Source organism: Schistocerca cancellata, chromosome 9, assembly GCF_023864275.1.
Source record: "Schistocerca cancellata isolate TAMUIC-IGC-003103 chromosome 9, iqSchCanc2.1, whole genome shotgun sequence".
Classification (NCBI taxonomy): Eukaryota; Metazoa; Arthropoda; class Insecta; order Orthoptera; family Acrididae; genus Schistocerca; species Schistocerca cancellata.
Window position 1 is genome coordinate 185,632,112 of NC_064634.1, and position 15,242 is coordinate 185,647,353.

Consider the following 15,242-nt stretch of genomic DNA (forward strand, 5'->3'; position numbering starts at 1 on the left):
AATGTCATTGACAAACAACATAATTTCTTTTCTTTCGCCGTGAACTTTAGTTCCAACTCCAAAGTTCACACTGGTTTACTTTAGCAGTTGACCAGTGTACAGTCTGAATAACACGGGGACGCATTACAGCCCTGTATCACTCCCTCGTCAACTGTTGTCTCGCTTTCATGTACTACAATTCTTCTAACTACTGTCTGCTCTTCTGTTTAGTTTGTAGTTAACTTTTGTGCTATAATACATAACTTTGCTAAAGTGACGCGTTACAGGAAGCCTACATTACCAACTTACGATTACTGTGACAGTGTGGAGTACTTTTATTAGTAACAAATAAGAACTGTTGGGCCTGGTACCATCTTTAGAGTAAATTTTGTTAAGATAAGTTATTGTAACAATAATGTCACACGGTTAGCACAAGAAATAAGAGATAACTTATGATCTTACAAACATTTTGCTCCTATTACAATGTGTTGGAACCATGTAAAATTACCGAAAAAGAAAAGTATAAATTGTTGTTGTGTGGTTTTATTTTGGAGAACTGATGATTCATCAAGCAGTTCGACATACATGTCCCTACTACAGCAGTTAATGACCTAGTATGGTATTCACACAAAAGCTATACACAGTTTGGAATATGTATGTGTATTAAGAATACAGTAAAATTTTGCTATTTTACAAATTTAATTGGGAAGGTGAAGGAAAAATTATGTACTTGTGACTTACATCACTGAGTTAAAGACTGTAGTAATGCTTTGAATTTCATAATGTATCCAGTAGTGCCAAAGGTATTAAATACCTTAACAGCAACTGTTCTATTTGGACCTTCACCCAGACGTAGAGCATTTTTGTAGCAACTTTATGTTGGTCAAAAGACTTGAACCTATATCCTGTTAAAACAGCAAAGGCAGGTAAAGTGTTTTAACCATTTACAAGAATATTTTGCAAGTAGAGAGGAACCAAGATCGATACTTGCAGGTAATGGTACACAATTTGTAAGCTATAATTTTAAGGCATCCTTAGCATGGGAAGAATTATAGCATAGTACTACTTCCAAATACCATCCTTAGTCGAAGAGTTCGTTATGGGTAATGATGTTGTGAGGACTTCGTAGAAAGTATTGCTGATGTAAACATACTACATGGGCTTAAACAATTCCCGAGTTACAAGTGGTATTAGACGAGTTACCTCATTTGTGTATTGTTCTTTTACCAGTGGGAGTGGTGAACAGAAAATTTATTGGAGAAGCGTTCTTAAAGATATATCGATATCCACAAGGACAATATGCATAAATATTGGAAAAGTAAGTAAAGAAAAGTAATGAAATTAGAGTGAAAGAGCATAATAGTTACGCTGCAATGACAAATTTTGAGATGACTGACTAATGTTACACAAAGCTCACAATCATATTGCTTTGAAAAATGAATTAAAGAAAAGTTCTCAAATTAGGGTGAAGGAGCATAATAGTCATGCTGCAATGGTAAATTTTGAGGTGAATGATATCGTATCAGCCAAAGCTTATCATCATAGTTCTAATACAATGAAACAAGCCATCAAAGTTTTTTACAGACCTGGAGGTCCACATCAGGTGGCTGGCGTTCCCCATGCAACAGCAGTGTTCCTTGTAGATTCATTAAAGAGTAAGGAAAAGGGAATTTAAAGTATAGCTATGATGAAAAGGTTCATAGCATAAAGAGTCCTATGAGGATCCAGTTGCTCATTATATTACAACCTACGTCTATATAATGATCTCTTCATCTTTTACTGTTTTTCGATTAATTATGTTTTGTTCCACTATCCTATGTTCATTACTCACATAATGAAACATATACATTGATAATTTTATGTAGTTGATATGAATGTGTGATAAATCAATGGAAGGTATCATACAGATGTTAGTGATATTTTGTTGAGAAAGAGAGGAACAGAAAGGACGAGAACTACTAAATTATCACTGCATGACATGCTAATGTCCAGATTATACCACAAAAGAGATCTTGAAGGTCCATCATGACCAAGACTTGGTCACTATTGATGGAGTATAGAAGAATAATTGAAACATGGAGAAACAAAAAACAATCAAGAGGGTATGAATTTGTTATAAAGCAGGAGTTAGTGCCACATCAGTAAAGAGGAGAATAGACAGATGTGGAATGATGAACAGGATACTGCACCCATATGTATAAACTGTGTGATGAATAGGATATGCAGACCAAGAAAGGAGGACCTACACCTGAACTGAGGAGAACGGATATATAGGGACACTACTGTTGTGAAAACTTCATGATTGTTAGGAAGCAGACTTCTGAAGAAGGGTTACTGGTTCATTGGCATACTACGCCATTATAATTAAACAACCGAACTACTAAGCTCAGCAGATGATTTCAGATACAAGTTTAAAATTATACTATCTCTTTCTCTGTGTTCTTACTCTCATAAAATATAGCCTGTACTTTGTCCCTGTTTACGCTCAAGTTACTAGTTAAAACCCCATGAAAAATTAGGATGTTTAAATAGACAAACAGGCAGAAACGACGGTTTTACAGTTCCTATATTAGTGTGGACACCACGGTCGACACTGTTTGGAAGTTTTTATTTTTGTTTGTGCATGCAAACTGGCATGGATGGATGCAGCGTATCTTCAAGGAGGGACGACGATGAAAGTTTCACTACACGTCGCGGTGCTTACTAGCTTGGCAGTTATTCCGTGCTGAAGCGGCCCGGCTTGGAGGACAGCGCGTTATCGAGTAAAGAGCTCCGTGACAATGAAGACGACGTCACGGCAGAACAACATAGACTTTCGTTATCTGTCACATAAATATTACCATTCTGAGGTTGTATCTCGAGTTATCAATTTGACTTTTCACAATGACACTATTGTCGTGTTCCTTCTAAGGAGACGATGATGTACAGACTCATCTCATTTGAGAATAGGCGTACAGTTCACGTTTATTTTAAGAGTGTGGTATTGCTGTACTCTTGACCTCCAGCGAGTGATGCACAGTTTGGTAGCTTTTCAAGATTGGCGGTCATGAAGAAATAGTAAGGTGAGCAAAAACAAATTAATGGTCTGAAGTTATAGATAACGGGAAAACTAGTCATCAACAATCAACAGGCGCCCTTGTAACATGACCTGGAATAAGCGTTGCAGGAAATGAACTATATTAATGAAGAATGATAATATTAGTAACCAGAAAATGGAATTATTGAAGATTTATGATATTTTATCGATGATATATTGGAGTTTATCGTTTGTGTCATTGACAACTGAGTCAAAATCTGTAACTATGACGACGTGCACAAGCCATTATAAGCATTGGTGATAAAAACAATGGAGAATAAATTGTTTGACGATACATAGGAACTAAATAAATCGACAATATATGAGAACGTACGACGCAGAAGGATTTTAAGAAGTCTATAAATCAGAGAACCAGCCACCATGATTTCTAAGAACTTGAATTGTTTCGTCACTTCCACAATGACGCCCCAACAGCCGACAGTAATCACTATTGCTGGTCGCTAAAGTACAGCCATGTAGGACGGCCAAAGCAGCGACCTCCCGTCGTCGTCGCGACGTGGCAACACACACAAGCATTGGGTGGTGAGCTGTGTTCAAGCCAGTTTGAATTTATTTATTTTATTGCGACGGTAGTGTGTGTTGTGGTGTAATTAAAGTGTATCTGTGTCGAGAAGTATTTTTGTTAACATAGTTAACTACTCTCTATAATAGTGATCGAAGTAGTTTATTGTAAATTTGTTATCACTGCCAGTGAGAACCAGGAAGGTGGAGAACGTGTTGAAAGCTTCTGCTGATTTAGCTGTTAGATTAGACAGTATTAAAGCAAGTATGATGGCTCAAGGTGTTGAATTGGGAGCTAGACTGGATACTACTAACATAAACATAGGTGCGCAAGGTATTAAGCTAGATGCAATTAAGAATAAATTAAATGTGGCCATCAAAGCACAAGGTGTTAGATTTGAAAAAGGACTTGTTGAAACAAATGCTCAGACTATTGTTAAGTTAAATAATTAGTTACATAGTGCATGGACCGGCTTAAAATTAGAGTTAACAGTTGAATTATGATTCAGGAATCAGAAATCAGATGAAGATGCACAACTGACTGACGAAACGAAAAACTGAAAACAGTAATGAGATAGTCAAACGGCAATCCGCTATTACTACTTTAAAATAGGAGTTACATTCTCAGTTGTTTAAGCAGTGTGATTTGGTAAAAGGGACGCAAATAAAGATTTAAAACAGATATTCGCTTATGAAATTTGTTGTTAATAACACGTCAAAGTTTAAAAATAATAACAAAGTGCATAGCTACAACACTAGAAGGAAGAATGATCCTCACAATTCTGGGTTAAATCTGACTCTGCCACAGAAAGCGGTGAATTATGCTGCCACAAAAGTCTTTGTTCATTTACAAAATAGCATTAGAAGTCTGACAGACAGCCAACCAGCATTTAAAAACAAATTAAAAGAATTTCTGAAGAACAAATCTTTCTAGTCTTTACATGAATTTTTAGATATGAAGTAGAAAGAGTGAAAGAGAGAGAGAGAGAGAGAGAGAGAGAGAGAGAGAGAAAGAGACTAACTTTATCTTGTAAAGAAACCTTATGTTAAACTGACACATACCTCATCATTACGAAATGTCATATTCATGATACGTGGAATTAGTAAGATTTTGCTACAGACGTATATAGGCATAGCTCAGATACAGCTGTCTGGTTATATGTCACAGGGCAGAACAATGAATCCGACGGAACTGCAATATCAGGCTCGACGCTTGTACCTTTTGTGTAGCATGCTAGTGATTTAATTGAACAAAAGGTGCAGGAGAAGATCGAATGATCTGTCAGTATATCTCATTCATCAGAAGGTACAACAATAACAAAGGCTGAATTAAAAAGGTAGTTGCATGAATTGGTGAAAACGAAAGATATAATAGAGAGAGATTTGCTGATAATTCTGGATTCCCTGTAGAATTATTAGAAGAATAACGTCAATAAAGTGGTTGGAATTTATTCAAACAATTTCTTAAATTGAAATCGGACGGAGATATACATCCCACCTATTTTAAGAGTATTTTCCAGATCACTGTCTAAATGTTCTGATGACTCAAAGAAAATTGATTTTGTCCTCAGTCATTTGGAAGGGGATGCTGCTATATCTAGAACCGCTAATTCGGAAGTCTAGTCCTCTTTCAGTGACTGCCAAGATAAATTTATAAGAAGTGCTGATCGTCACGTACACTTTACTTCGAAGATCAGAGATACCACATTAGTAGTTAGGGTACCTGTAAGGCACATAATAAGATCCAACGCTTAGATGATGTTATAAAGGAGAATCATTTTCCTAAGTGTTGGTTCCCGTATGAGGAAATAACTTTGATATCATGGTTGTATGACTGTGAACAGTTAATTAACATTTAGTGAGGGGCGTTTAGTGAGTTAAGCCCGAAGGAGCTATTCCCTGGGATAAAACTCGATAATTATAATTAAAACCGTCATCCACCATGGTTTCAAGGAAAATGTGAAAGTAAATACTTCGTGGTAAGGAAACAGAAGAATAACAAAGTAAATAGTAAATGACGTAACAACACTCAGACATCGAATTCGAATAATATAAACAACGGGCATACAAATATGTCAATTGATATGTCGTTTTTGTAAAAGTCGCCGGAAAACAATGGAAGTTCTGGGCTAGGGCCCAGGCTTCAGCAAATGACAATGGAACAGCGGGTCCTCACGTGGAGAAAACATTAGTCCTCATATGGAAAGTAAGTACTTGTCAGATGTTACTCAAAGGATGGGAAGTAAATTCCAGGAAGGAATGAGAAATATCATGATATATTTTGTAAAACAATTCGATATTCCCTTATATTCTGAGAGTCGAACATCATTGATCTCACAGGATTTGCTGCCAGCAATTGAAAAAACGATCCTTGTCCAATATTACTAGTAACTGCAGTATTAGCTCAGAGAATTATCAGTTGTAAAGGAAAACAAGTCACAGATGAAATGCGGCTACATTTTATCACTAATATATTGACTTTTTATTGGACATTGCTAGTTGTACCTAATTTAAACCTAGATGTACTCTTAGGCTTAGACTGGCTAATTTAATACAATACTGCTAGATTTTAACAAAATGAGGGTTGTGAATTTTCAGGCTTCCCTGGTGATGGGTATGTTGCAAATATACTTCCGAAGTGTACAAAGTTATTTGGCGGCAAACCTAAGAAGTGTATAAATTAAAAATAATAAAAATAAAACTTTTTGCGAAAGACGTACAGTGTCTAGAATATCCTTAGAAAAAATTTATTAGAAGTTAAACATGATCAGCCTGTGGTGAAACACCTCCATTTAATGGCTTCAGCTGATATTATTGTAATAGATGAAATAGGACAGGCAAGAGATGCGTTAGGTAGAAACATTAAATCAAGAGAATCATTTATTTTGCCAGAAGAATGGGAAATCCAGTTAGAGGATATACACGTGTGTTGTCAGATAAATCAGGAAAAATAAGGAATATATATGTAAAGGACTATAAGAAAGGTGATATGCTATTTTTGAGCCATACCTGGTACTAATGAATCTTTGATCTGCAGTGAGAGGTAAAATACAAAAGATGTTTGATTAAGACGTACATGAGTGTAGTCCTAGCGTCCTCAATAATCTGTTGTTAGTTGCTAAGAAACCTGCAGGAGATATTAATTTACTCTTGGATGCACAAACTCTCTGTAAACAGATGGAAACTGAATGGGATGGACCTGTGAGTATAGATGAGTTCTTATCAATATTTGAGGAAGCTGAATTGCTTAGTTTTTTAAATTTAAAGGTGGGGTATTGACAAGTCCCATTACACAAAGAATCGAGACCATGCATGGCCTTATTATTTGAAGGTAATTTTACCAATGTAACGTACTACAACTAATTTCTAACATTTGAGTTGTAGCTTTCATTCCTGCTCTAGATAAATCACTAAGATAGGAATTAGTGCAAGAACTAACAATTTATTTAGACGATTCATTATTAGTTTCTAAAACTTGGAAAGACCAGCGTAAATTACTCACATGAACGCTAAACTGATGAGAAGAAAATGGAAATTTTCAAGGTCACATATTGGGAGGCAAAAGGTAAGGCTTTTAGGTAATATTATCCGAATTAAACGAGTAAAAAACCGATCAAGAAAGAACACAAACCTCAGAAGAATGTATAATATTGTGTACGTTTTTACATTTGTCTGGCTTCTACAGAAGATTCATAAGGATCTAGACAATGAATGATTCGGGTTTACTGATTTTACTAAAACCCAGACTACCTGAACCTGGGATGCATTTAAATATGGCTCACGTTTTGGGATACTCCATGGAGAATGGCTTTCAGATAAATCTGAGCGTGGAGCCATAGCTTTCGCTAGTCGAAGCCTTAGTAAACACGAGTTGAATTATTCATCTACTTAGAAAGAATAGTTATCCATTGTTTAGAGTTTACAGAAATTCGAGACGTTAACATGTGGCTCAAAAATAATTATAGGTACACACCATCAGACTTTGGCTTTGTTAATTGAGAGTAGATTGTGACGTGGTAGGTCCCGGCTTGAGCGAGTTATAGAATAAAGAGCACCATGACAATAAAGATGAATTACAGTAAACAAGATAGAGATTCGTAATCTTTCGAATAGATGTTAGCATTCTGTGGGTCTATCTAGAGTTGTCAGTTTGACATTTCGCACTGAAGTTATTGCGGTGTTCCCTCTAAAGAGACGATGATGTGAAGAGTCATTGTATTTGAGAATAGGAATGCACGTCAAATTAATTTGAGAAGTGTCGTAATTATTTTAGAAATTATATATTTTACCGTACTCTTGACTTTCAAAGTCTACTGCAGACTTTGGTAACGAAACCCCGAGACTGACAGTCATGAGGAACTAGCGAGGTGAGCAAATTAATAGTCTGAAATTATAGCTGGTTGACGAACTAGCCATCAAAAACCAGCGGGAACACCGTACCTTGCACTTCCTGTATTTTATCGCTGCTGCCTTCTTGATTCCAAAGCATGTGTTACAGGCAACTTTTTTCTATGTCTACAAGGACTACAAATGGAAGCAGGTTTAATTAAATTTGTGTATTATAGTTATCCTCTCAGGGGACGAAATACATTTACAGCAGTAGGTAGTACTGAAGAGCCTGATGAGATTCTTTGTTCTGAGAGCACATTTTCCAACTGAACGCTCTGGTGTACAACGAAGTAACATTTCACTTGATTGTTCTCCACAAGACAGTCTACAGAGCTCATTGAAGGTACTGGCGATTCATATAGTAAATTGCAAACAACACGTCATACAAATTGTAGTACCTACCCTTTTCTTCATCTTCTCTTTAAGAAAACTCTCGAAAAATGAGAATATTTTCTCGACACCTGGATGGCTGTTGATAGCGTGGAAGGCCTTAGGTCGTAGCGGATATGCTTCCTGTAACAAGAGAAAACAAAGAAGTTTCAGCACGTGGAACCGAATCTAAATATCTCTTGTTAAGGTGTCCCTATGTTTAAATTTGAGAACTCAAGAAACCTTTACTATTCGCCTTCACATATACTGTCTTCCAACATATCCCGCAGGAAGAGTTGCAATTTCCATGCACTAATATTTAAGTTATATCCAGGGACATTAGTTTTGAATCTCGTGAGTTGTCAATGTGCTCTGACCTCGTATTAAACCGAAATGGAATGGATTATCAGTAGAGAGACACAGAGGAACGTGGTCGTGTTGAGACGAAGTAGGCAGATGGAAAGCTCCCGTGAACCGCTCAGACATAAAGGTGAGACTGTAGCCTCTGACGACACGAACTCCCAACGATTACAGATGAAATACTAACCCTGAGTAGATACAGATTTTTCTGGACAGATATGTAAATTATTTGACTTTAAACAGTATAAAATTTTGCAGCAACCTTTCAAGTGACAGCACCTATCAACGTGTAAGAACCAGGATCAAACCCTTGTAATGTGAAGCACTGGAAAGGCGTTGTTTGAACATCATGAGGAGAGCGAAGGAGCCGCTTTGTGCCGAATATTAGTGGCTGCGAAAAAAGGAATGCAGGACGTTACACTCCATTAGCACTGTCCCATGACTCCCTGGTCCAGAGACAGGGGAATCAGATTTTATGCCAGATCATCTTTCAGATTATTGCACTATAGGCACGACAATGTTACTGACGAGCAAAATTTAAAATTATGACGTCATTTTTTCTTTATAATTTGTGTGGCGGAAAACATACCACCATGGGTCATTAATATTCTAATGATAGACGACAAACAACATCTCCATGGGTCCTGCATGATTGTGCATTAAAATAACCAGTTACAGAGCTGGTCAGACGGGGTTCTTAGGGATGAGAAATGATTTCTTCATTGCAGCAACGAAAATAGTTTATCAGCTGTATTAAAGTATTAGTGTGGAGAATCTGAAGACCTTTTCGGAGAGACCATCTAAGGAGGTGGAAGAAATGCTGGCTTTAACAAAAATTGTTTACCTCCTAAGTATTTTAAATTCATGGATTGTTTTTATTCACAATAAGCTCTCCATTTGTCTCTTGCATAGAAAATATTTTTATGGCCAACTTTGAGCTAGAATTAATGACAAAATGCCCTCAGCATGCTAGAAGATTAATTTCATTGAATAGATATGTTTACGATGATTCCATATTATATGGCTCTGAGCTCTATGGGACTTAACATCTGAGGGCATCAGTCCCCTAGAACGTACCTAACTAACCTAAGGACTTCACACACATTCATGCCCGAGGCAGGATTCGAACCTGCGACCATAGTAGCAACGCAGTTCCGGACTCAAGCGCCTAGAACCGCACGGCCTGTTGAAAGGGACCAGTTTCTTACGGATCTAAATAGTTTAAACCATAAGATACAGTTCAATGGGCAGTGCGCCGAGACTGACACTTTACCGTTTTTGGGACCTCCAAGAGACGATAAAAAGTGATAATATAGGCTTCAATGTTTAGCGAAAGGCAGCCACGACAGATTTTGCTATACACAGGCAGTCGTATCACCCACTGCAATATAAATCCGCAGTATTGTGGGCCATGTTAAACCATATGTAGGAAGTGCCTCTTACGAGTTAAGCTCAAGTGACTGAATATTACGTTATACAGTGTACAGCAAGTCAAAACGGTTAAGATCCAGAATTTGTTAGCACAATTAATAGAAGTATATTGAAAAAGAAAAATCTTTCTTCCCATATTGGATTAGAGGCAGATTTGGTTGTTGTAGTAGTATAGTATTAGTAGCTTTATTCATCTGTAGATATCTTGTCAGAGTATTTACAAGTTTAGATCAATTTAAAATAAGCTAATTCGTATACACATATATTTGCAGACTTCCAGTTAGAGACAATCATTAGATTTACTCCTGGTATACACTACTTTTTTTACAAATAACTTATTAAATAATGTAATGCCACACTGTTCACTCATACCTCACTATCAGTCACTGCACACACTATTCACACATCGTTTCATAACACTTCACTCACTACACACACACACACACACACACACACACACACACACACACACACACACTGGTGATCTCATAGGCCATTTTCTGTGCCACAACTTCCCATTTGCTATCCTGAAACACTGAGGCAGCATCACTCCATAATGAGTGAGATGTTGAGCTCAGAAAGAGGAAGAGGTGTTAGTATTGTGCTATGTATAGCTGGTGGGTAAGTATTTCTAGAAAGGAAAAAGGAAGGGAAAAACATCAAGTGAAGGTCTCAAGTGGAATGTTGGATGTTTTATAATAATAATAATAATTATTATTATTTATTTATATAACTTTTTTATCAAACCCCTACTCTGTTTATTCTAAGTAATCCTACAATGTATAAAACGTATTGCATAACAGGTACTTTTTAGCTGCCTTTTTAAATATGTGTATTTTTTCAATTTCTTTAATCTCTTTTGATAATTTATTGTACAGTTTTATTCCTTGGTAGAAAATGCGGTTTTGAGTTTTATGTTTATTTTTTCTTGGTAAATGTAAGTTGAGTCTATCTCTTGTTGCATCGTCATGGACAGAGCTGTTTGCGCGGTCATTACCAATGTTATTTCTGATGTGTACAACTTACTGGTAAATGTATTCACATGGAGCAGTTAAAATCACCAGTGCTCTGAACAGATCCTTACAATGAGTTCGACTAGTATTTTTGGTTATGATTCTTATGGCTCTTTTCTGGAGTTTGAAAATTGTGTTCATATTTTGTGTGTTTGTTCACTAAAAAAAAGAATGCCATAGCTAAGAACTGAGCGTACATATGAATAATATGTAACTAAAAGACACTGCATGTTACACACTGATGACAAGATTCTAAGGGCATAACATGCTGATGACATTCTGTTTGCAAGTACCTTTGTGTGTTCACACCACTTCAACTGAGAATCAATTTTCATTCCCAGAAATTTTGCATTTGTTACGCAGTCTATAGAGGTGCCATCTACATTTAATTTAACGTTGTCATTTTTCCTCTTCAAACTGAAATTTATGGCATTAGTTTTCTTTATGTTCATAGTCACTTTATTGCTTATTGATCAATCATAAACTTCCTTGAGAGTTACATTTGCTTCTTCGGCAAGGAATTCTCTTGTTTTCTCAGTGACTATAATATTGCTATCATGTCCGCCCCAGTAGCTGAGTGGTCAGCGTGACGGATTGCCGTCCTCCGGGCCCGGGTTCGATTCCCGGCTGGGTCGGAGATTTTCTCCGCTCAGGGACTGGGTGTTGTGTTGTGTTCATCATCATTTCATCCCCATCCGGCGTGCAGGTCGCCCAATGTGGCGCCGAATGTAATAAGACCTGCGCCAAGGCGGCCGGACTTGCCCCGCGAGGGGCCTCCCGGCCAATGACGCCAAACGCTCATTTCCATTTCCATTGCTATCATCACTCCATATTCAGACCACGAGTGGCCGACCGAGACCATCCCACCGCCGTGTCATATTCCGAGGAGGATGCGGATAGGAGGGGCGTGGGGTCAGCACACCACTCTCCCGGTCGTTATGATGGTTCAAATGGCTCTGAGCACTATGGGACTTAACTTCTGTGGTCATCAGTCCCCTAGAACTTAGAAATACTTAAACCTAACTAACCTAAGGACATCAGACACATCCATGCCCGAGGCAGGATTCGAACCTGCGACCGTAGCAGTCCCGCGGTTCCGGACTGCGCGCCTAGAACCACTAGAACACCGCGGCCGGCCGTTATGATGGTATTCTTGACCGAAGCCGCTATTATTCGGTCTAGTAGCTCCTCAATTGGCATCACGAGGCTGAGTGCACCCCGAAAAATGGCAACAGTACATGGCGGACGCATGGGCACCCATCCAAGTGCCAGCCACGCCCAACAGCGCTTAACTTAGGTGATCTCACGGGAGCCGGTGTATCAACTGCGGCTAGACAGTTGCCCAATATTGCTGACATCAGCGAAGAAAATTTTTTCACCATGAGTAACACTATTCGGAAAGTCATTGATGTATATCAGGAACAGTACTGGTCCTAATATGCTACCTTGCGGAACTCCTATGTTAATGTATTTTGATTCTGATAAGTGTTTTACTAAACGTTTAGATCTATTTGAAGTGTGTGTTATCTCTACTCTTTGTACCCTATCTGTTAGGTATGATCGAAACCAGTCATTAGCTATCCCTCTTATTCCTAATGCTTCTAATTTATTTAATAGAATCTTGTGGTCGACTGTATCAAACGCCTTAGAAAGATATAAAATTATGCCTGTGGCACACTCATCCTTATCAAGAGCATCAAGTACAATTTTTGTGACTTCTACTATGGCTGACTCCGTATTTTTGCCACTTCGGAAACCAAACAGTGATTCGCTTAAAAGATTGCATTTATTCAGGTAATTCATTAATCTGTCTTTCATAACTGCTTCTATTATTTTTGAGAATGCTGACAGCAGGGAAATGGGCCGCTAATTTTCTATGTCTCCTGCATTACGTTTCTTAAGCAAAGGAACAACTCTTGCCTGTTTTAACTGCTCTGGAAGTGTCCCTGATGTGAAGGATTCATTTATTATATTTGTTAAGGGGCCTCGTATAATTCCTACACATTGTTTCAGTACATAGATTGGTACTTCATCTAAGCCTACTGACTTTTTATTTTTTAGTTTTTGAACGCCTATACCAGCCGAGCAGACAAAGGAACGCTCTATTTTTTGTAGATTACCATATCTGAGTGCAGTGTCCGAAAAAAAAAATGGTAGACGTATGACATCTAAAAACATTATTCCAGCTATTTCAGATTTTCGGATCTAAGGAGAAAGCCCTGGCACAAGGATAAAGTTGTGGTAAATAAAGATAATGAAGCGAGTTTATAGGTCGTTACATGCAGTGACTGCAAACCGCTAGGTCATTTCGAATAAGATTTCAGGAACCCCTTAACTTAAACAGCCCACGATCTGCATTATCAGCGCACTTACACGAATAGGATCACAGCATCACAAGCACCGCAGGAAATTTAAATTTCTTCACATTTTGAACATATTAGGGAAACTAGGAAGTTTTAAACATAAAAATGAAAACGCACAGTTCACGTTGAATAATTAAAGAACCATAGCATTCTGGCTAATGTTGATTGCTTGTATGATTAGGTGTTAGTACGTAAAAAAAAAATACTCTATTATTCTCGCTAGTAAAGATAGCGACTCAGCGCTTGTAGTCATGACTATATGACGTCACACCCTGCACAAGGATAGCTTCCGTTCCCTCAGCCAGCTAGTCTCTCTTTGTTGTTTTGCGTTGCCCTGCACGGAGTTCCCCTACTGTCACACTGGTAAGAGGCTGCCACCTGATACTTTCCACATAGTAATTTGCACAGTGCCAAGACTAATCAGGTTAGCAGTGACAATTTTTTATCGCCAATCTGGCCCCTTTTTAAAAACTTCTAACTTGCGTTCACTAAAAAGTATTTTCTCTTTTCTTTTTAGATGCAGGCAAATTTTAAAGAGTGGAGCACATTTTCTTCACCTTTCGCTCGCTATGGTATTGACGATATTCTCTGAATAGTATATTTGGACTAGGAGCGATGGGTATGTCATGCCTATGATCTTTTAACGTTGTGAGTATAGTCTAGACATTTTTCACTAATTATAATATCCACTTTACTTTGCTTTTTACTGTGTAGGTTGCACCTGATGATGCGGCTTTAAGCCGCGATACCCTGTGTTTTAATAAACAACAATTTTGCCAGTTGTTAGTGGAGTTCTTCCTAACATCAATAAGCATCGTCCGATTTACTGTCAGCAAGCTGAGACATGACATCATGACACTGGTAGTTGGCAGTGGTATGTCTGTCCATTGTGCACGCTAAGAATTCTCCTCGTCAATAACCGGATAAATCAAAGTCATGAAAGAAGGGACTAAGCAAGTGTAAGCACAAAGAGCTGTACAGAGAATTTTATTTGAGTAATCGCGTTACAAACGGCTTAGTGAACCGAGCAGCGAATCACGAGTTATTCAAGTTTCAGTTCAGCTGACTGACTGAGCGCAAGAAGCGAGCGGGCTCCACCATTGTAGCAGGGTAGGACGGTGGTGGCCGTAAAAACAGAAGTCCCCTTGACACGGACGCACCTAAGGCTTTGGAGAAGTTTCGAATGCCGTCAGATGGCTACGAACTGACAGAGATGGTGCGCACTTAGCAGCAGCGGGCACCCCTTCATTACGACTAGGTGAAAGATACGAAAGTGTCGTAGAAGGACAGAGGAAAAGGACATAAAGAACGCTGCTGGGGCCTGGAATGGTCGGATATGATGCAACAGGCAGCTCCACAGTTATTGCACAGTAAGCTTTGTTTTTGCACATGGTCTTTGTAAATCAAACGTAACGTAATATTTTGGTTTATGCTAAATTCACAGGCTTAGTCGATGTCATAAAATGCACAGATCTTATGCCATTCATGAGTCGATTAACACAATTCATGTAGGTGAGCTGGGTGCTTTGGCTATTCCAGTGTCTACTGTGCCAGTGTTGTGACTAAATCGTTGCCGACGACCACTTGGTTGCTACAGGCAGAGTATTCTGTAAATGTGGGTAGTTGAGAAGGTGTCAGCATTTCCTCAACTATCCTGGTAATATAGTAGCAAGACCAGTGTGGCATGTTTAATAATAATAACAACGCCAGCGTTTCTTAAACTATCTTGGCGGTATGGTA

The 15,242-nt window shown here is 38.2% G+C and overlaps 1 protein-coding gene across 1 annotated transcript in view; it reads right to left on the reverse strand.

Annotated features, from left to right (window-relative positions):
* Nucleotides 1-15,242, reverse strand: part of LOC126101009 (retinol-binding protein pinta-like) — an 84,621-nt gene that overhangs the window by 15,854 nt on the left and 53,525 nt on the right. The window contains exon 5 of the mRNA XM_049911675.1: nucleotides 8,369-8,479. Within this exon, the coding sequence (XP_049767632.1) occupies nucleotides 8,369-8,479 (111 nt within the window). The remainder of the gene's footprint in view (nucleotides 1-8,368; nucleotides 8,480-15,242) is intronic.